The sequence below is a fragment of the Mus pahari genome, chromosome 20 (genome assembly GCF_900095145.1).
Source record: "Mus pahari chromosome 20, PAHARI_EIJ_v1.1, whole genome shotgun sequence".
Classification (NCBI taxonomy): domain Eukaryota; kingdom Metazoa; phylum Chordata; class Mammalia; order Rodentia; family Muridae; genus Mus; species Mus pahari.
Window position 1 is genome coordinate 17,247,918 of NC_034609.1, and position 21,630 is coordinate 17,269,547.

A 21,630-nucleotide genomic window follows, 5' to 3' on the forward strand; every position below is an offset into this window, starting at 1 on the left:
TAAGAATGTGGGTGAACAGGAGCTTGTGGAAGGGACAGCCTCTCTAGGGAAGTGACTGTACATACTGATGATATTAGCCAAGAGAACGTCCAGAAGCTTGTTGGTAGATGGTGACTGCAGAACTGGAATCTGCATCTGTCTGGTCCTGAAGCTGCCCTTCCTTCTACCCTGTGCTGCGGGCTCCCATACGGGGGTAAGCAGAGCAGATACATGTAGCCTGGTGATGGTGTGTTTAATGGTGTGTGGATGAGAGGCACGGCCTGGTGGCAGTGGACAGACTATTGTTAAAAATACATACAACATTTCAGTTGGAGTAATTTCAGAGATAGAAAAGCTGTGCGGACGGTACATGGGACACTCCCTCCCCTGCTTCCAACGTTGACACCTTGGGTGACCCTCTCTGCACTCTCGAAATCAGAAAATTAACGTTCACCTGTTATTAGCTAGCCTACTGTGATCTCCCATTTCCCAACGGACACCATGTTACTCTGTTTAGTTGTTTGCACGTTCTTATTCCCCTCCAATATGGGTGGCTTTTTGGAGCTTTCCTTGAGTTTCATGACCTTGACCCTTCTAGAGGGTGATAGCCAGGGAGTCTATGAAATATATGTCAAGATGGATTTATTTGTTGCTTTCTCACATTCTGATTGAGGGTGTTCACTTTCCACAAGGGCACTCCAGAGAGGCACTGTGGCACTCTTCTCGGCGAGCCTTGTCTGGGGGACATGATGTCCATCTGTCTTGTTATGGCGAGGTTAACCTTGAATGTTGCAAAGGTGGATGCTGCCAGCTTCTTCCTGGATAGGGATATTTTTACTCTGGTAAATTGTGCCTTTGTGAGAGGTACTTTCAAAGGGTTAGGCAGGCAACTTGTTTCTCCTACTTTTCCCTTCACTGCCCAATCCTAATGTTTGCAGGTAAGGATTTCTGACTTCATGTCTAATCGTCCTCTGTTATTTTCATCAATCCTTCTAGAATAACTAAGTAGAGTCCTGCTGTGAAAACCAGCTCTCCCCCTCATGGATTTAATCCAGTTTATTCACTTAGCTCAGAATGGGCTCTTTTAGTTTGTCTGTGGCTGACTCCTGAGCCCCCACTATCCAGTCTGTTGGATTCTCAGTCTCTGGTCTGCCTTGATGGGTCTTAGTGAAGGGAGTGGTTGATGTATTTTCAGTCCTCTAACTCCATGCCCATTTCTACCCTCAGAAGACAGCTTCAACTGCTCCCTCCAGTGAGGTTGACCCTTATTTGAACGATGGCTTAGTCACATGTGAGTGGTAGTCCAGGCCCCGAATGTGCATCACAACAGGTAAAGGCCACCAGCGTCTATCCTCAGAGCTCATGTGATCCAGTGTGGAAGCCTCTCACTGTACTAAACAGGAACTGAGATGTGAGATTCTGAGGCTTTCGGGTCATGTACATAGATTTATCACCTAGGTCATACAGGAGCCCACCAAAGAAGAAAGTACGGATACCACCAAAGTCCAGCTTGCTGAGCCATGAGCTTATTGGAGTTGTTTACATGGAAATGGGTGAAGGGATTACTTACTGGAGCAGAAATGACTCAGAGAGAGTTCTATCAGCAAAGTCCACCCCAGAATGGGTGACAGATCACAAAAGCGGGGAGCCTGGAGCTCACCGCACATTGCCCTTTTCAAGTGAGTCTGCTCAAAACTGGTTCCAGGTATATCAGCTGGTTTCTGCCTTTTCCAGGCAGCTGGGATGCTCTCAGTCTTTGCAGCTTTCCTCCTCTGAGAGTCCTCTTGGCAGCTCTGTTCTCCTGGTCTCAGGGGAACTCGGCTTCTGATGCTTACTCCTGCAGTGAGGGGCCGAGTGAATCTGCTCAGTTTCAGGGAATGTGGAAATGATTTTGAGTAGTTTTTCTTCCTGCTTAAGAAGATGGGACCTGATTAATACTAAAATGTTGCTTGCTCTATGAATGAAGAAACTGGCGTAAACTGGCCAGTGCTTTCTTCCAGATCCCCTGTTTAGAAGGAGCATCAGAAGGGAGTTTGGTCCAGATGCAAGCTCTTAGCACAGTGGAGTTAAATCTTGGCTACACATCACAATCTCCTGGGGGAGCTTAGGAAGTCACCACTGCCTGGATCTTGCCAGCCTGGGTCCAGCCAGGGTACTTTCTTTGTCAGTGTCTCCCCAGAATCCTTACATCCAGTCATCATTGAAGACCCCAGGATTAGTCACTGCAGGTCCTTGTCTCTGGGTGTGTGTGTGTGTGTGTGTGTGTGTGTGTGTGTGTGTGTGTGTGTCGTATCATAGAAGATTTAGGGTCTCCTTCATTCTTCAGAGGAGCAGAGTTTGTGGGTGAAGGTTCTGGGAGTTTCTTCCTAGTTCATGAGTGTGGTTTGGACACGGAGCCAGTGAAAGATGGGGGATGGGGAGGGCGTGGCTGCTGCTCCCTGCTTCCCAGCATGCCTCTCTCTTCCCCTCGCAGAGCAAAGAACACCGGTTTTCCTTTACCTCCTGGCAACCGCAACCGTTGTTCTTATAAATTAAAGTGGTAAATGAAAGTCCCTCATCTTGGTCTGGTTAGTATTTGACTCCTCCCCCTCCCCAGCGGCCAGCACATCTCCCGCAGAGATGCCCAGCAGGAGGGGGATGAGACCTCCAGTGCTTTTGTTGCAGAGCTGAGCTTTTTCCAGACCCAGCTAAGAGCAGAGAACACATTCTTGTCTAAGATGACACAGGGCCTTGGGGGCCTAGCGTGGAGAGCAGGAAGCGGGAGGCTATCAGCAGCGTTCTTCTCTGTAGACTTCTCTGTCTCCCTCATCTGTTCCCTCATCTGTTCCCTGCCCCTGGAAGCCTTCATAGCTCCCCCTGAACTGGGTTTCTAGCATGTTTTCACATCCAACTCCTGCCTTATCTTCTCCTTCTCCATTTGCGGAGGTGGAAATGAGGTATAATGCCAGATGACAAAGGTGTGGTCCAGCTTCAGGTCTGAGGCAGACCTGGGTCTCCTCATCTGGTCTAGGACTCTCATCTCATAGGTCTGGCTCCTGCTTTCCTTTTGTGGGACAAGGGTGCAGGGGCCTCTGCAGGTAGATAGTAGCCCTTCTCAGGCTTCACTTTCTCAAGTCGGCCCTGCCTATGAGCTTTCCCAGAACACAGCACTGCCATGGGCTGCCTCTGGAGTTTGTGCAGCTCATCTCCCTTTTATTGAAAGGCGTGATGTGCTTTTAAGATCATTCAACCCCAAAGAGCCAGCAGATGTGAACCAGTGCCAGCCCTGTGGAGGTTGGGTAATTCCTTCCTCCCCCCCCCCCCCCCCCACGAGGCCTCCTGGTCAAGTCTGCTGCCATCTTCTGCTCATTTAGGTCGACAGACCGAACATGTCATTCAAGGGAACAAAACTGCTGCTCTCCCCAGGCTCTGGGCCTGAAGCCACGTGGCCCCATCACTGAAGGCCACTGAAGTTCCATCCTTATCTGTAAAAGGCATCTTCAGTGAATGCGTCAGGATAGAAAATTCCTACCCATAACATTTCTGATGAGGAAGGGCATTCTCCCTCCTCCCCAACGTTAACTCTTCATGCTTAAATGTCGAGTGGAGCCCTTTTGGCTCACAGGCTGTGGAAAACCTGGATGGTGCTCTCCATGATGACTCACGCCCATTAAGCTGCGGGGAAAGGAATACAAACGCAAGTTACATGCGCCAACCTCAGAGCCTGGGAGGTTGCCCTCAGTCTTCTCCTCCGTGATCGGCTCTGGAGTCTGGCTCTTCAGATGCACGGCACGTGAGGGTGAGGCAGCCCATTGCATGAGGGTGCTTTAGTTGTGTGTCTGTACCCTAGGGAATCTTTCCAAGTTTCAGACAAGCAGGGGGTGGTGATGACTCCCTGGAGAGAGAGAGAGAGAAAGAGAAAGAGAGAGATTGAGAGATTTAACAGTCCAATTAGCCAGATGGCAATTGCCATCATTCACATTTTACCCATAAAACAATGAGGCAAAGCAGAACTAAGAACTAAGCATCGAGTGAGGCCAGACTAATCCTTGGTCATATTTAGTCACCCATTCCAAGTCTCCACCCTCATTTTCTCCTTTCTTCTCTTCCCAACGTGTCCCTTTCCCATCCCACCTTCCATCCTTGCTCTCTTTGGAAATAAAAGCTACGGGTCAGGGGACCACTTCTGATTTGAGACTATCGGGACTCAAAGGTTGGCCAGGCTGACAAGTTGGGCTGGGAAATGTATTCTAGGATGCAGGCACAGAAAGTCCCAAGGGTCCCAAGATTTTCCCCAAGGATCGGAGGAACTCCTGAAGACTGTAGACAAGTATCTTGCTGTTGCCAGGAGCAAAAGACTGGCACGAGAGGCATGAACTTGGCAGTGGTGGGCTCTGAAAGCTTTCTGATGCTAAAAGGCTAGTTTGTGTCCCCTGGAGAGGGACTTGACAGCTTGACATGCATAATTTATGGTAGGACGAGTCTTTCTGGGGAGTGGGGGCAGGGCACTGTTCTGTATGTTTGACCTTTATTCAATAGATACAAATACTACCCTGTCCCTCCATATATACATAATAACCAGAAAGATCCACACACAAGAATCGTCTTGGTGAGAAGTTCTGTCTTATATGATATGAAATCTCTGAGTATTTGGAGGCAAAAGAGTGACAAGGTTAGACCGATGTGTCAAAAGAGTGACAAGGTTAGACCCCGATGTGTCACATCTGTCTGAGGTTAGGCTGGATGGGATTTAAGAGAGCTAGTGAGAGGCAGAGAGACGAGGACTGGGGGAACCAGTGGCATCTTCTATGGTTCTAGAGGGGTAGGGTGTGGGGCAGGCTAGTGAGGACCGGAGACAGGACTAGGAAGAGTCAGACCCAGGGTGTGTTGGGGGAGGAGGTAAGACATGGTGAAGTCAAAACAGGTGAGCTGGGGCTTCAGAGACTGGATGTTTGGGGGGACGTGGGTGTCTTTGGGGGTCTTGAGCATTCACCAAGCTTCATTCATCATTCACAAATGCTCACATCCTCGTTCATCACTGCACCTGTCTACCTGCTGCCAGCTTGCCCCGTGCTCCTAGCAACCTTGTCAGAAGAGCCCAACCCACTTGCGCTCTTTGTGGAACCTTGCAAGCACTCCTCAACTTCCTTTGTGAACTCCTCCCTGAAGCCTAGAACCCAGATGCAGTGATAGCTCCAGTTGTCCTCTGGGGGAGGGGGTCATTTCCTGGGCTTAGGGTATGGCCCACCTTCTGCAACTGAATCCTCACGAGAGGGAGAAAGCTCGGAGGTGGGGATGCTGGCATGAGCCTATTCGCATCGCCCCTATCCTGGGAACTTCATGTATGCTGGAGTCACCAGCCTCTAACGCCAACCTGGATCAAAGCTGAGCTACAGAAGGCTTGGTGTTAGCATGGGGTCAGGTCACACAGGATCCAGGGACAGGGCCCACTGGGGGAGCCTGGATGACTTCACTTCTGTCCACCACACTTCAACTTCTCCTTGTGTTCTTGCAAATACTAGACACTTGACGTGAATGAATGAATTACAAAATGGAAGCACACAGGATTAGCAGTGACCTTCACACCTTCTCAGGCTATTCACAAACATTAACTACTCAGGGACAAGCTGGTGGATCTCCAGACTGGGAGTAGATACTCTCACGGGCACTGGATCTGATCTATCTATCTATCTATCTATCTATCTATCTATCTATCTATCTATCTATCTATCTATCTATCTATTTTGAGCTGGTCCAGTAAAGGCAGTTCAACTCCCAATTACCTGTGCCCTCCTTCAAACACCCAGGATTCTAGAAGATTTACAAGCCCTTCTCTTAGGAGCCTTCTCAAGTCTCCCCTCTCTCATGCACAGAAAGCCAATTGTATTTTGCCAGGACAGTAAATACATTCTGGAAGGCTTGGGTTGGTCTAGAAGAAGCTTGTCATTGGGTGGGTATCTGACTCAGTGGATTCAATCTTTGGTGGCCAAAGACTTTATTACCCAAGTGCCAACTCCACAGAGGTTTGACTTAATTGGTTAAGAGTGAGCAGATTGCAGCAGATTGCTTTATGATATAATATATCTTTTTTTTTTTTAAAATTGATTTTTGTCTGCTCTGTTGGCTCATGGGAGAACGAAGCAGGAAGAGAGCCGTAGGTTCCCAGGCAGCCTGGGCTACACAGTGAAACAGACAATCAAACGACAACAAACAGAAAGATTTATTTTGGCATTAGACAGTTAATACTAATATGTGAGTTGAGAATCCTATTGCTGAAGAGGGAAATTGCTCGGAGATGGGGCTACATGATCAGCTGGTGTCTCTGGCAGATTCCAAATTATATTCAAATTAAAGCCCCTATCTCATAATTCTCTTTGGGGCATGAAGGAGGACAAAGAGGAAGAAAACTGAGGGAAGAGAAGGATGAAGAGGAAGAGGGCATAGAAGACATATATATGATTATAGATAGTCTATATATGTAAATATATACATAGGTATGTATAATTTGTTTTTCCATCAAAGATGTATTCAATTTTTTTTTACCATCAGTATGCCATTTGAATTAATATTTTGTTTTAAGGAAGGATAGTATACGAACCTGCTGCTTCCTTATAACATGTAGTACGATTGATAACTGTCTGAAGCTGAACATAGACATTTGCAGACTGACACACAGACATATGAAGTGTCTACATGGGAAAATGGGAGGTTGCGCAGACAGTGTGAAGGACCTGGAAAGTTGGGATTTAACCAGAAGTAGAAGGCAGGTTTACTCAGAGAAGCAAAATCATGCTTTCTGGAGACTCACCTTTTCTCCCTAGATCTCCTTGGGGGTGGCTCTGGTTCTTATTTCTATTTTAAGTAGAAGACAGATTGTTGGACTTGGCAAAAAGAAGTTAGGATATTTGTCTGTGCTGAATCCGACGTGCAGCTGCCAGACCTGGGCTGAGCCCTAGCCACCCAGGAGTCATTTATTTACCTTTCTTTCTGGGAAGACCTTTGCGCAGTGAAACCCCCCTCCCCCCATATCACACTGTGGAGATGTGTCTATTCTGAACAGGTACAGACAAAAGTTTGTATCTTGCCTTTGTCTCTGCAGTGATGCGGAGTAGCACGTTTACTGTTACTGTGTTTAAAACAGCCTAGAGATGATCTAGAATGTACAGAAAGGGCTTGGGCAAGAAATATCAAATACAATGCCATTTTATCTAAGGGACTTAGGCATCCACTGATTATCATATCCATGGAAGGTCCTGGAACTAATCCCCCAGGGATACTGAGGGGCAACTGTGTGGCAGTTCTTCTGCCAGATGAGTCAGGAGCTGCGGGAACTGAATGGGTTAAAGATGTCTATCAAGGATGAGTGGTGAGCCTTTTTAGGGGAAAGGATATTGAAAGCAACAGCTGTCAGCCAGCTACAGCCTTTGAGTGAAGCAAGAAGGCAGAGACCACTCTGGGGGGGCTCCTGCAGCTTCCTGACTCCTCCTAACAAAGTCACTCTTTATAGTAATTTTACACTTAAGGCTACTGCTGACGTTGGAGTATAACCTCACCGAGGCAGGGGTTGAATGCCAGATGCTTCCCAAGTGTGTCTATAGCCCAAATGGGTCAGCCTACAGCACCCTTTGGAGAGGAATGCATGGCATAGATGTTGTCCAAGGCCCAAAGAATTGGGCCAGTATTCCAAAGAATACTACAGTATTCTTTGTTCCACTTGCTTGACTTTCGAGGGTGTGTATTGTTGGTGAGCGTCTGTGCCCTTTGGGACACCCTGTTCCATCGACTTCATCTTCTATTTTATCTATCCATTTGTCTCATTTGACCATGTCCACAAGTAACTTTGGGTCCTAATTAGCAAGTGGTCATTTTCCTTGCTGTTCTGTCATTCATTCCCTCGCTGTACATGATATACGGGGTCTTGAAAGCCCCAGGCTTTCAGAGTGCTCATTCTGCTTGATTTTGCTGTTTAAAATGCCTTTTATTGAAGGGTAACATATCATAAAGGGCCAGCTCAGGGACTGTCACCAACAGTCATGTGACTAACACCCAGTCCAGGAATCCTGGTCTCTATATGTGCCCATGAGTCGCTTCCTAGTTGCTCACCCCTCTTCCAGCCCAGAGTGACTTCTAACCATCTGGATCAAGTTTCTATATTTCACAGAACTTCATATGAATGGAATCAGAAAGAAAATGCTCATTTATTTGTTGCCATGACAGTAAGATGTGAAAGGCTCATCTCCATGAGGTTAGATGCTACACAGTACCCTACACCCCATCCATTCTACTAATGGTGGAGTTTTGTATTGGGATGTGGGATGGAGTTGTGTTTGTGTGAGCATTAATTCCACCAATGGTAGGCATTACTATGTGGGGTTGGAGCATTTGTGAACATTAATTCTACGAATGGTAGCTATTAACACGCTAGGGTTGTAGTGTGTGTGGACAGAGTTCTTTCTCCTTCTGAGGACTGGTAGTTTAGAGAATGAAGTCTGAAGGACAGGAGGGGTCTTCCCTCTCTAGTCATCGTGTTCCCATGGCCAGCAGGTGGTACTTGAACAGGCCATCCTAGATGCGGGTCATAGCTGACCGGAGCTGGCCCACACAAGAACTCTAGACTTACGGAGAATGGCAGATCCTGTTACCATCTCTAGGCCACTTGGTCATCCTCCATAATGCTGTCCTCTCTCCTGCTCGCAGACGCGGAGTCCTACACTTGCACGAGAGCAGTGGGATCCATGACATCGGCCTGCCTCAGTGGCAGCTGCTGCTCTGCCTGATGGTCGTCATCGTTGTCTTGTATTTCAGCCTCTGGAAAGGTGTGAAGACATCAGGAAAGGTAATGTCTCTGTGCTTCCGCAGCTGGGACGTCGGAAAGATACACAGGTGGTGTGTGTGTGTGTGTGTGTGTGTGTGTGTGTGTGTGTGTGTGTGTTCCTAACTACAGCCATATGGCTAGTGCAAAGAGGTGGCTCTAGGAGCACAAGTTCTGGTTGCATCCTCATCTCTATCCCTGTGTGGATACATCTGTTACCCAGAGCCTGACTCTGTGCTAGAGCAGGCTAAAGGGCTGCAAGTGGATCAGGATACTCACATTTTCTCTGGATAATTTCCATAATAGCAGAGATCAGAGCCTGGGGCATCCTCTAAGGTTTGAGACCAAGGCTAAAACAACCACTGACTGATCTTTGGCCTTGAAATCTTACCTAAAACTGCATGTAAGCATTGCATCTTTCTTGGGAAATTGACAATGGGCTTTATTATAGAATCAATAAGTCTATGTATGGATGTTTGGGAGAAAATTCTTTGAAAGACAATCAGATGTGTGCTTTGGTTCTAATAAAATGCTGGGTTCCCGAAAGTGTCTGGACACTTAGGAGGAGGATACAGGTTAGCAGACTAATGGGGTGGTGTTTTGAACTCGGATGCTGCTGCTTTCTGAGGTCTTCTGTGGGATGGAGTATGTTTGGGAGGTGGCTCCTGATGATTCTCCGCTTGGGGATTAATATGGGAGTAACAATCTCCCAGGGACTGGATGCAGTCTAGAACTCAACTGTAATTGAAGTGACATAGCTAGGAGGTGTCCTTTCTGATGTTTTGCTTACATACAGCTTTGGAACAAGCCAGTCCTAAGAAGAGAGAGTTAAAAATGGCCAACATCTTATCATGTTCCAATTCTGAGGATTGGCTGGGCTCAGAGGCATGGTTCTTCTGCTCTGTGTGATACTGCCTGGGCCATGTGTCTGGAGACCTGGCTGGACAGAATCATCCTAGGTGGTCGGGGCTGTCTAGGAGCGGGGTTGGAGCTGTGAGTCAATGGGTATGGGATTGTTTCCATGTAGCTTTTTTTGTGTTTCCTGGACATTGTACATCATGACAGCTGACTTCCCAGAACACAATTCACACAGGGGAGACCCTGCATGAAGTAGCTCTTCCGGTTTCTGCTTGCATCATGCTTATTCTTTGTCTCAATGCCAAAACCGATCTAGGATCACTGTCATCTAATGCTTGGTGCATAATAGGTCTTAGTAAATGCTTAGTGATGGGTTGAAGGATGGGTGGACAAGCTTCAGGGACTTTATTAAGTGCTAAGCTCAACTTACTAAGCTTTTATGGACACCTACTACGTGCTGTTTCAGATGCTAAGACTAGCGCTACACAAATAGAGGACCGATTATTTCCTCCATTTCTTTCTTCTGTTTGTGTCCCTGATGGGCTTGGGGTTGACCCAGATGTGCAGTATTTTGAGTGTCGATACAGACACATCGATGTGTAGCCTCCTTTAAATAAGCACTTGTGGTCACAAACTACACTTGTTACTATGTAGCTTGCTTTTTTTGTTTTGTTTTAAACTTGCCATTACCCTTAGAAATAATTTCACATTAGGTAGTTCAGTTACTCCTTAATAGAAATATCAACTGTAAGCTTTCAAGCTGGTATTATTTCAAGCTGTAGAAGTGGCTACCTGCTCAGTTTGCTACTTCTCACCAGACAGATGCAGACAGCTGTATGTTTATCTGCACTTTGACTCGAGGTAGGCAGTATTTCTTACTATAGGCCATGGGCAACGAATGCTCTGTCAGCTGAGAGAAAGGTGTGTGGAGAAGGTGATATTTTTGCTACCCCTGTCAGGATAGGCATAGGAAGAAGTGAGAAGAAAGGGAGAGAGTCTCTCTGGAAGAACCCATGAGCAAAGTCACCAAGGTACGGAAGCCCCATACAAGCCCTGCTTAGGTTTCTCTGGGCTACCCTTGGCACCAGGAGCAGGCCACACAGCCCATCTTTTGAGCTGAAGAAGATGGATGTGAGCCATTAGTATTCTAATATGGAACCCAACTTGTTCCTCAAAGTCATGAGCAGACCATAATAAGCTGCCGGCAGGGAGACTGGTGTTACCAAGATACCAGCAGGAGCAGGAATGCTTGAGCGTGCTCTGTTCTTCTCACTGACTGTACTTTCTGAGTTGCGAAGGAGTGTTTCCCATGAAGGCACCATCCACGTGGAGACATGATGAGGGATGTGTTAGGCCCTACAGAGTCAACTGAAGCCAAGGCCCCCATTTGCATAAGCCCCCCCTGAGTTTGAGCACATAGAGGCCCCAGGTGGTCCATGACGAGGTTATTTCTAGAATCGGCCTCACTTGGGACATTTCAGTGCCTCGTCTTTCATTGTTTTTATAAACTGGCTGATGAGGAATCTGAGAGTATTGCGTATTTCTTTCTGGAACAGCACACACGCTTTTCTTAGTCATCCCCCAGAGTCACAGAGGAGGCCTGGAATGAGTCAGAAATGTGCAAGTGAAGATGATTTGGAAAGGTGCTTTGTTGACTGCTTGGCTCTTGGGAAGGTGGGAGCAGGGCACAGTCTGTGCTGGGGTGAGGTGGTATCCCAGACCATGCACTCAGTGGCAGCTGTGTTGGTCCAGCGATCACTTCAAAGTAGAAGGAGGTCAGAAGGGATCGGGGCAGGGCTCGTCTCCCCGTCTCCCACACAACCTGTTTACACACTGCATCACACTTTGAGAAACTTCAGAGGCTCCTCTTCCAGGGAAATGAGATGGGATGACAGAGCTGGCCAGCCCCAGCCATTCCCCATCACCTGCTTCGCTGACAGTTTTTGGTCTGCTTGGAAGATGGGAACACATAGTCCACTGGAGTATGTAAACGATGTCCTGGATTCTAGCAGACGCAGTAGAATGGGGAAAAGAGAGAAAGCCAGACAAATTTAGAGATGATTAGAGCGTTAGAATATTTAATTGATTAAAAAGCTTTGCTGTTGTTGCTGTGTTTGCATTTTTATTTATGGTTAAGGCAAAATTCCAGCTGTCTTCCCCTTACTGTGTCAGTCCAGGCTGATCCTAGCTTGCCTTCCTGACTTGACCTGATGGAGTTAACACAGAACAGAGTCATTTGCACATGGTCCATGCTTACACTAAACTATTTATAGCTCCTTATTTTCTTGAGCAACGTTATCGTTATGCCATACCCTGTAAATTCTTCTCTACTATAGACTGTCTTCATTGTTAGTGAAAATGGCCCCAAAATTCATTTCAAAGACTACAAAAAGTAAAACTGGAAAAACTAATGCAGTTTTACAGGGATACAGAGTGGATATGACTTTGTATTTATTTTTGTTCTTGTCTGTGTGCACATGTGTACGTTTGTATGTGTGTGGGGTGCACATGTGTATTTGGGTGTGTGTGAACAGGCAAGGTCCAGAGAGAAGACTTCAGATTGTCATTCCTGTGCACTGTGCTTGGTTTTGTTTGTTTGTTTGTTTGTTTGTTAGAGATATGATTTCTCACTGGTCTGGCAGTTGCCAAGTAGGGGAGGCTAGCTGCCCACAAACTCTAGGGAACTTTCTTCTGGGAGTGTGGGTATCTATATTCTTAGTTTTGAAGCATGACCACCACCAGCACTTCTCCAATGGCAGGTCTAAGTGGACCCCAAGGGACAAGCACAGATTTCTGATCTTTCTTGCAGAGAGTCTATTTGGTATGGGTGGGGGTAGGAGCTCCCATTTCTGATGAGCTTTTGGGTGACATCGGTGCTAATGCCCCATCCTTGGCCTGACACTTGGATGCATGACAAGTCCCAAGGCTTGTGTCTTTTCAGTAATGGAAACTTAGCCTCTCCCTGGACAACTTTGAATAGAGAGCCCTGCCATCTGGAGGCTTTTCCTTTTATGAGCCACAGGCTACAGTCTTCCTCAGCTTTATGATCAGCCATTAGTTTGAATTTGGTACTGTAGAACTTCAGAAATTATCCACAGACACATACAAGTGGGTAATAATTTATGTTTAGGGATGGACATGATAGAACATGCCTCTAATCCCAGCATCTGGGAAGCAGAGTAAGGCAGATGCCAATAAGTTTGAGGCCAACCTGGTCTATGAGAGCAGATTAACCAGGGCTACCTAGTGACACCATGTCTCAAAAAAAAAAAAGCAAAACAAAACAAGTAATAACAACAAAAAATTATTTTTGAAGTGACAGAAAATAAAACAGAAAAAGGAATTACTCATTTTGATTTTTATCTCATGCTAAAAGAGAAGCCTGGGATGGAGATAACAGAGCTCATAGGTCTCTTCCTTTGCTATGTGCACAGGGAAGCACATGGATGTGAGGAAGATGTCCTCTAGTTTTGACAAATGCCCTAGATGTCTGAAAATACGTTTGCCACCCAAAGCTTTAACTTTGAATGTATGAGCATTTCTTGATGCTTAACACACTCACTGTCGGCTCTGTTATACCTTTATACGTTCCTGGGGAAACCCAGATCTGTGTTGGAGTCACACTCTTGGCCAGTGCAGGAGCTCCCAGGCTCCATGGGCGATTCCTTGGAGTCAGAACACTGGGTGCTGTTTGCATGGGAGAAGTGTGGTCACACCCAGCCTCCTGGGCATGACAGTGCATCTGGGCCACAGCTGTTGACAAGAGTGGCAGGCAACTGTAACTGTTAGGATAAGGATGAATGATGGCTCATCTTTGTTCCTGTTGCCAAGGGTTGGGATCCACTTGCCCCAGTTTGAGAAACGGAATCATCTGAGACCAGGGTGAGGCCACCCAGATGCAACAACCTCTCTTTCAAGGGCATGGTTTTCTCCCCCTTTTGTTATCAAGTTTGTCTGCCATCTTTCTGCACCCATGACCCTTCAAAGAACACAGAGCCCAAAGCTCATGTTCTCAAAGTTATTCTTAGAACTGGAGAGTGACTGACTGGATGCCATAAAGTAGGAGAGCCTTCCTGGTTCCCTCTGAACCAGATGTGCTCACCACTGGAGAGTCTACACACTGTGTTTCCTCCCCCATTCCTTTGCTTGTAATTTCATTCTTCCACTGACTGTCATTCACTAACCTTCTGGCTTGTAGCTCACGTGCTCTTGCATTCTTCCATCTCACTCAACCATCTGCCCACTTAGCTACCCATCCATCCATTCATTTAATTAAAATCCATTCTGTATCTCACCATCTGTCTCATTTTCTAGTGCAACATTTCACCCCTGTGACTGTCCATTCACTCACCTAACAAGCATTTCAAAGGAACCATATATACTGGGAACAGGAAAATTGGGAAGATAAATTCCAGCCTCTAAACATGAGTATGGAAAAACGTGGGAGTTTGTCACTAATATGTCAATTTGGGGGGGGGCGATATCTTTCTAGGCTGACAAAGAATATTACTCTCAGTCATGCCCTAAGTCATTTCCATGTTCCATCCAGGGCGGTGTATGGATTTTTTAGGAGACAGAGTTCCTGAGCTGTAGGGAAAGAACAGCTTGGTCTTTAAGCTACATGCCCATTCATGTTTCAGCTTTGTCTTCTTTGGATCTGACTACCCAGCCCTGGCTCAGTTTGGTGCACAGCTTTTCTGCAAAGAAAATGCTACAGCCCACAGAGTGAAGACATCAACCTTGGCTACACGTTGACCTCAGTTGGGAAAAAAATACTGGAGTTGAGGCTGTACCTTAGACCATTTAAACCTCAAACCCCAGGCCTGGGAACTGTCTTCCACATTCTCGTGTGCAATTCCCCTGGAGTACTTTAATGTGTGGCCAAGAGCATGAGGGACCAGTGAGGATGACAACCCCCCTAGTCACCCCTTTCTCTGTTTCTCCATGTCGGGAAGGGTTTGGCTATCTGTTTTGAGTCTGAAGGTAATTTCTTCCCTTTTGTGTTTTTGCAAAGATTGTTTGTCTTGATCTCAATCTTCTCCTATCGAGTGGAGAATTGTTTTATTCTTTTTTTTTTTCCTGTTTTCTGCACAGTCACATGTACTAGACTTGAGAGGATATACTGAAATGTGGATAAAGAAAAAATAGAAAAGCCAAGTGTTAGGCACGTGTCTGTAATCCCAGCACTTGGGAGATTGAGGCAGGAGGATCATGAATTTGAGGGAGCCTGGGCTACAAGTGAGCCAGTGTCTCATAAAGAAAAAAAAAGTTTCTCAGTGGTAGCGCGTTTGCTTGACGTGTGGAAAGTTCTGGATTCTATCCTCTGGGCTCGGTTCTCAACACTGAAGGCAACAAAAGCACACAAAGGAGGAAGGGCTAAAGGAGAAGGGGAGTGGCAAAGGAGAGGAAGGAAATAGAAAGGAGAGAGGAGAGAGAGAGAGAGAGAGGAGAGAGAGAGAGAGNAGAGAGAGAGAGAGAGAGAGAGAGAGAAGAGGAAGGACTGGGATTTTAAATACCCTGCCTGTAAGTTGGGTGTTAACAACCCATGTCTTTAGTGTGACAGAGGCAAGGCTGACAAGACTGACACTGCCTTACATTGTGAGCATGCAATTCCATATAAAATAGTGCAAAGGGGTCGAGAGAGGCAGCTCTGTTGAGAACGAGGCATCAAGGGCTTTGAAAACCTAGTGTTCGCCTTTGGTGACCTCAGCTTTCATCTCACCTCTCTTCTCCCAGTGACTGACTCGATCAGTTCTGGGCTTCTCCGAATAAGCCCTGCATCCGTTTATTTTTCTGTCCCTGGGGTCAGGCCGAGGACCTGGCCCTGAAATGATGATGGCACCTCCAACACTAAGAGAAAGGAAGTGGTGGATGGCGTGTTTGTGGCCCGAGAAAAGACCCAGTGTCCTTGTCCTAGCACCTCCCCAGGTCATGGTCAGGGTGAGATTCTCACAGCCATCTTGTATATTGTTCAGGTTGTCTGGATCACAGCCACCCTGCCTTACTTTGTCCTGTTTGTGCTCCTGGTCCATGGCATCACACTGCCCGGTGCCTCCAATGGCATCAACGCCTACTTGCACATTGACTTCTACCGCCTCAAGGAGGCCACGGTGAGTGCCAAGGGTTCATCTACCCACCCAACGGCCAGGTGGAGGGAGGCCTCCTCGGGTTGGAAGGTGGCAAGTGCAGTAACATAGCATTAAGAGGTATAGATTTAGATATGCATCTTTCTTAGTTGAGTGTCTAGCTTGTCACTGTGCTGTAGATCAAGGACCTAGAAGCAACCTCTTTCCTGTGTAACTCTTAGGAAGATGATGGACCACAGGCCGTGAGTCATCTTGAAACTCGCGAAGCAGAGCAGGCTTCCATGGGTTCTGCACCGGTTTAGCTTCCCCTCATTCAGTCAGCTATACAGGCGCCGAGTCCTTAGTGTGGTTTCAGTGAATGAATATGCCTTCTCCCCATTATAGTAGAAGGTTAGGGAAATCCAAAAATAATAGTAAGTAGACACATGGCAGACACTATCTCACTCAAGTGCCATAGGTGTACTGATATAATTATAATAGTATTATATTATATACAATATACACATATATAATATATAAATATATAATGTATCTGTAAGCTTGTATATTGGAGAGGTGAGATTGGCTAGGGCCAAACCACGACATAGAGATTGGAGAAGAGGTTAGATCTTTAGTTCACCAGCCATCTACTTTTGTCACTTTTTTTTTTTTGATAGTTTACTTTTCTATCCACAGGGAGGGTGGATAGAAAAGTAAACTCCATTGTGTCCTAAGGCTCTCATTGATTGTCACCATCTGCATGGGGAAGTCCCAAAGAAATCATTATCTTCTTAAGATCCCATCTTCATAACTGCTGAGATGGCCAGAATCTTTCGTCTTGCCCTGTCAACGTTTCTAGCTTAGAATTTCTAGTTTATTACATTTCTTCAAAATCTGGGCATTCAGTGGATCCATTGGGCTCCACCAGGACATGATTACTCTGATGTCTGACTCCAGGAGAATCTAGGGAGATCCCGGGTTGTTGCCACATTTCCTAGTCTACAGCACTCTCTGGGCAGCTGTTCGGTCTGTAGGAAGTAGAGATGGTGATGAGTTTTGTTTATTGGCTCCAGGTATGGATTGATGCTGCAACCCAGATATTTTTTTCCCTGGGAGCTGGATTTGGAGTCTTGATTGCATTTGCCAGTTACAATAAATTTGACAACAACTGTTACAGGTAAGCACCCTTTTAGTGCTCGCCAGCACTAGGAATCCTGGAGCTGGCTCTTGTAGGAACCGAGAGGGTTTTATCTAGATGGGACTGTCCCCTGTGGACCACCCTGGTCACTCTGAGACCTTTTATGTGGTCTATGGGGGTCCAAGGAGCAGATTTCACTAGAAGACACCTCTTGGGAAAGATGACGTCAGCAGCTATAGGAGCCTGTGGGGAAGGATCACTGCGACAGAGGAGCACGGCATGGCTGCAAGAGATGATGGAGTTGTTTGACTCTGTCCATCAGATACTCTGTCAGGCAGGGGCAGAATGAACAGGCTGGTGAGGGCCAGCTGGCTCAGAAGTAAGACGTCAGGGCAGACAGGACACAGAAGAAACCTCCAGTTTGGATCAATGAAAACCTAATGCTACCTCCTGCAGGCCTTGTGCTATGAGGACCTCAGAGCTGGAAGATTTGGGTCTCCCTTTCTCATTCCATTTAAGGCAGAAAACTATCTTTGATTCAAGAAAGAACAGGATGGGTATTCAGTCAGGAGAGGTTATAGGGAGGTCGGAAAATGGGGTGGCCATCATTCCCTTAGAAGGCTGCCACCATCAAGAGTCTAGAAGTATACCCAAGGCAAGTCTGGGAGGATAGTTGAGATTACAGTAGACAGATGTAGAGCCGATGACATAAGTTATGGCAAGAAACTGTATGGACAAAAACAGGGAGGCAGTGTGTCTGTGGATCAATGAGCTGATTTGTTTTATTTGCTAAGATGAGTCTATGCTAAAAGTCATTAGAAATAAGACAAGAAGGTAGGGTGGTTCATCTTAGCAACACTCTGAAATGACCATACAAGGAGCTAGGAGACAGAGGAATACAGAGTTTACTTATGGGGAGAGTAACTCTGATCCCCAAGAGTTGACTGCATGCTTTTGCTTAGCTCTTTGCTATGCACTGCACCAGCAGGTACTTACCCAGTGATAGCAAGGCTTTGGGTATCTATGTGACAGGAGGTCAATGGAAAGGAGAGATTACCTTTGAGGCTGGATCGGACTGAATGTTCCATAGATGGCCAGTGGTTGGTGGGCAGAGTAGAGATAGAGTCATATGGACCGTCATTAGCCGCCTCTCTCTTTCTGCCAGGGATGCTCTGCTGACCAGCACCATCAACTGTGTTACCAGTTTTATTTCTGGATTTGCCATCTTCTCCATCCTTGGTTACATGGCCCACGAACATAAGGTCAACATTGAGGATGTTGCCACTGAAGGTAGGTGGACAAACCACTTTGCTTCCAGCTAAATGGAGAAAGACTGAGCTGGCTTCATAACGCCTCTGTAGTTGGAGAGGTCTGGCTATGGAGATTTCTGGGCCCCATCTGCTGGACTTTCCCTTGAGGTCATCATCCTGGCAATCTTAGCTAGATTACACCTCTGGAAGTCCAGAGCATGAAGACTGGTTATCAGTTAGACTTCTGGTGTAGGCCATGTCTGTTTCTCTTCCTATAGAGAAGTAGTAGAAATGTCTGTGTGTCAAAAGAGTCATGCTTAGAGGGACAGCCCTGATTTATAGCACCCTATTCCCTAAGAGCCCGCTTAACCCTCAGAGAGTAGGAACTCCCCAAAGAGAGGGTTAATCTCACTAGCATCTAATTAAATCTTTAAGGTCCTCAACCTTCTTCACATCACTATTTTGAGGAGCAAGCCTGAGCTTTAGTGGGGACAAACTATGTTCGAAACATACCAGCATACTTCCTTCCACTTAGTTCTCACAAAGCTACAAGGCAGGGGTTTAATGGATTCTCTTTAAAGATGAGTGATTGGGGATTTAAGCTAAATATGGGCTAATGAGAGGTGATTTTAGCATTTGGCCCCAGTTAGCCTGACTCTAGAACCTCAGTTCTTCTCTATGGCCTTCCATATTCTTAAGGCCATAAGGAAGGTGAGACCCAGGGAAGGGTAGCCTTTAATGGATCCTGGGGATCATGAATTTCTGAGAATCAGAGTAGAATCCCACAAAGTGGAAGGCGGGTTGGCCACACATGACTCAGAGCTGCTCAGGCAAGGTGCTGTTCTCTCTGCTGCTTGTTTGATACACAGATTGTGTTCATTTGCTTTGTATTACTATTAACAAAATACCCAAGATAATTGATGTATGAAATAACAGGGTTACTTACAATATCTAATGGGCACTCTTGCTTTGGGGCCTACGGTGGGACCCACGTGGCAGAGCAACCTGTTCACCTGATGACCAAGGTGTAAAGCAGAGACAGGGAAAAGGAACTTGGGTCCTAGGATCTCCCTAAAGGGTGCATCCTCAAAGATTGGAAGACTACATTGGGCTTCTCTTGAAGTTTGAATCACTGCACAATTGCGCCAGCTGGAGATCAAGTCTATGATACAGGGCACCTTGGGAAGCAGAGATCCAGACAATAGCACAACTGAATTGTGGCTCCATCACTCATTCCAAGATCCCAAGTCTGTGCTGCCGCTGCCCACACAAGACTGACCAAATGTCCTGAGGCTGGGGTGGAGCTCCCTTGCTCTGTGCAGCTTTTACTGAGCATGCCAGCCACTGATCAGGCCTTAATATTTCTTACAGGAGCTGGGCTTGTGTTTATCCTGTATCCAGAAGCCATCTCTACTCTGTCGGGATCCACGTTCTGGGCTGTGCTGTTCTTCTTGATGCTCCTGGCTCTGGGGCTAGATAGTTCAGTGAGTGACCCTTCTCAGAACACCTTTCTCCACCCCTGAGACCCACTCCAGCACTCAGTCTGTAGGGCTGCTGCTGTCTGGTGTCTGTTTCCAAGGGCACTGTTTTAATCCAAACAATGAAGTGAGTCTCCCTTCCAAATGATAGCCTAGATCACAGCCAGAACCTATGGGAACTCCAAATTGTACTGGGCCTCAGACACGCCAGCCCAACACTCTGCTTTTGCAGATGGGGAGTCAGACTTCAGAAAGGACATGAATAGTACGTTCTGTGACCCAGCACTTTCCCATTCTTTAAATTTTATTACTGACAACCAGCTCAAACATTTTGGACCCTGTTTTGCTACTAGATCCCTATTTTTTATCATCATCATCATCATCATTATTATTACTATTATTACTATTTAGTCATGTGAAAAGTTAAATTCCTGTCATCCTTTTATATCTGTTTCCACCCTTCATTCTTAAATGATGTAGGGAGGAGCTAGCCAATGGATCTTACTGTCTTTGCTTCTCATTTGATGGATCTGCCAGAGCACTGTGTTGGAAAGGGGTCTGAGACTGATTCCAGACCCCAGGATAGAGTACTGATGTTGATTAACAATGTCTGCCAAAGGCAGGAGAGAGGAACAAGGGACATGTGTGATTATTGTCCGCCACAACCGTGGTCTGTAAGGAATAGACCCCAAGAGTCTGTATTTAAAGTAACCACTTTGCTTGGGAATACTTGCTTCCAAGGCAGCAAGGGACCCTTGTCATCTACTGTGGGATAAAGTTCCCACTTTGGAGAAATTCTTTGGCTGATGTTTCCAGAGAGCCCCATTTGCATGTAGGTGTATCATTTGGGAACTATATCCCCTACTCTCTGTTTTTCATCAGTACCCACTCAGGCTGAGCTAGTAAGGGGTTAGGGACTGGTTGCTGAGTCCGGAAAGAGTTAGCTCTTCACCATCGTATATAACTTGAGCTTGGTTGAGTTTGGGGTAGAAAAAAGGGAACGATGCTTGGGTGGAAGGCAGGGTCTGCTATTTTCTGGAAAGTCTTATGTAACTGAGGTTGATACTGAGCCCCAAGGACCCCTTCATCCCCACCCCACCTTCCTGGTTCTCTATAGATGGGAGGCATGGAAGCAGTCATCACCGGACTAGCTGATGACTTCCAGGTCCTGAAGCGACACCGGAAACTCTTCACGTGTGTTGTCACCATCAGCACCTTCCTTCTGGCACTGTTCTGTATAACCAAGGTGAGGCTGGACATGAGACACTCTCGGACTTTCTAGGACTGTGTTTCAAAAACCGGGACATTCTCAGCCTTGGCACTGGGGTGAGCTGGACAAGGCTGAGTGTAAAAGGGCTCTGTTAAACAGTATGTCAATAAAACAGCGAATCCCTTTGCCTTCTGCTGCTTTGGGGGCTGATGATCTCCAAGCATCATTATTTACCACTCACTGACTTAGAGCCAGCAGAAGTTCCCTGGAAGCTTATCATACTGTTTATCAAATAAAACACTCCCTGCCAGCAGCTCCTAGAGCCCTCGGTTAGAATACAGACACACTGAGCTATACCTTAGCCTTATTACGCGTGTTTGTAAAAACATGGCCCGGAGCAGGTGGGAATAGGGGTGGGTGGGATTTGGTAGATGTAGTCAGTGACCTTGCTCTCTGCTCTCTGTGCCCCAGGGAGGGATTTATGTCCTCACTCTGCTGGACACCTTTGCAGCAGGCACCTCCATTCTGTTCGCGGTGCTTATGGAAGCGATTGGGGTCTCCTGGTTTTATGGTAAGTGAGCATCCTAAGTTCTGGTCCCTAGAACTCCTGGAGGCTGTTTTATCTGGAGGGGGAAAGGGTTTTTTTTTTTTTTTTTTTTTTTTTCATGTCCAGGACAGCCATCTGGATGGATCTCCAGAGGTGAGCAGCCTCTATTAAAATATAGGCCCGAGTCTCTTGCAATCCTCAGCTCATCTGGGTTGTAAGACCTGGGAGACGCCAGGTACCAGCACCTGAAATAGATCAGTAGAGAGCTGCAGATCCCCAACCCAGACGGCTTGAACAAACAAAACAGGATGCCC

General features: G+C 46.6%; 1 protein-coding gene across 1 annotated transcript in view; it reads left to right on the forward strand.

Moving 5' to 3' along the window:
• The window catches only part of Slc6a2 (solute carrier family 6 member 2), a 38,953-nt gene that overhangs the window by 13,657 nt on the left and 3,666 nt on the right, over positions 1–21,630 (forward strand). The window contains exons 5-11 of the mRNA XM_021220318.1: positions 8,656–8,794; positions 15,604–15,738; positions 16,767–16,870; positions 17,997–18,121; positions 19,453–19,565; positions 20,677–20,805; positions 21,241–21,340. Of these exons, the coding sequence (XP_021075977.1) occupies positions 8,656–8,794; positions 15,604–15,738; positions 16,767–16,870; positions 17,997–18,121; positions 19,453–19,565; positions 20,677–20,805; positions 21,241–21,340 (845 nt within the window). The remainder of the gene's footprint in view (positions 1–8,655; positions 8,795–15,603; positions 15,739–16,766; positions 16,871–17,996; positions 18,122–19,452; positions 19,566–20,676; positions 20,806–21,240; positions 21,341–21,630) is intronic.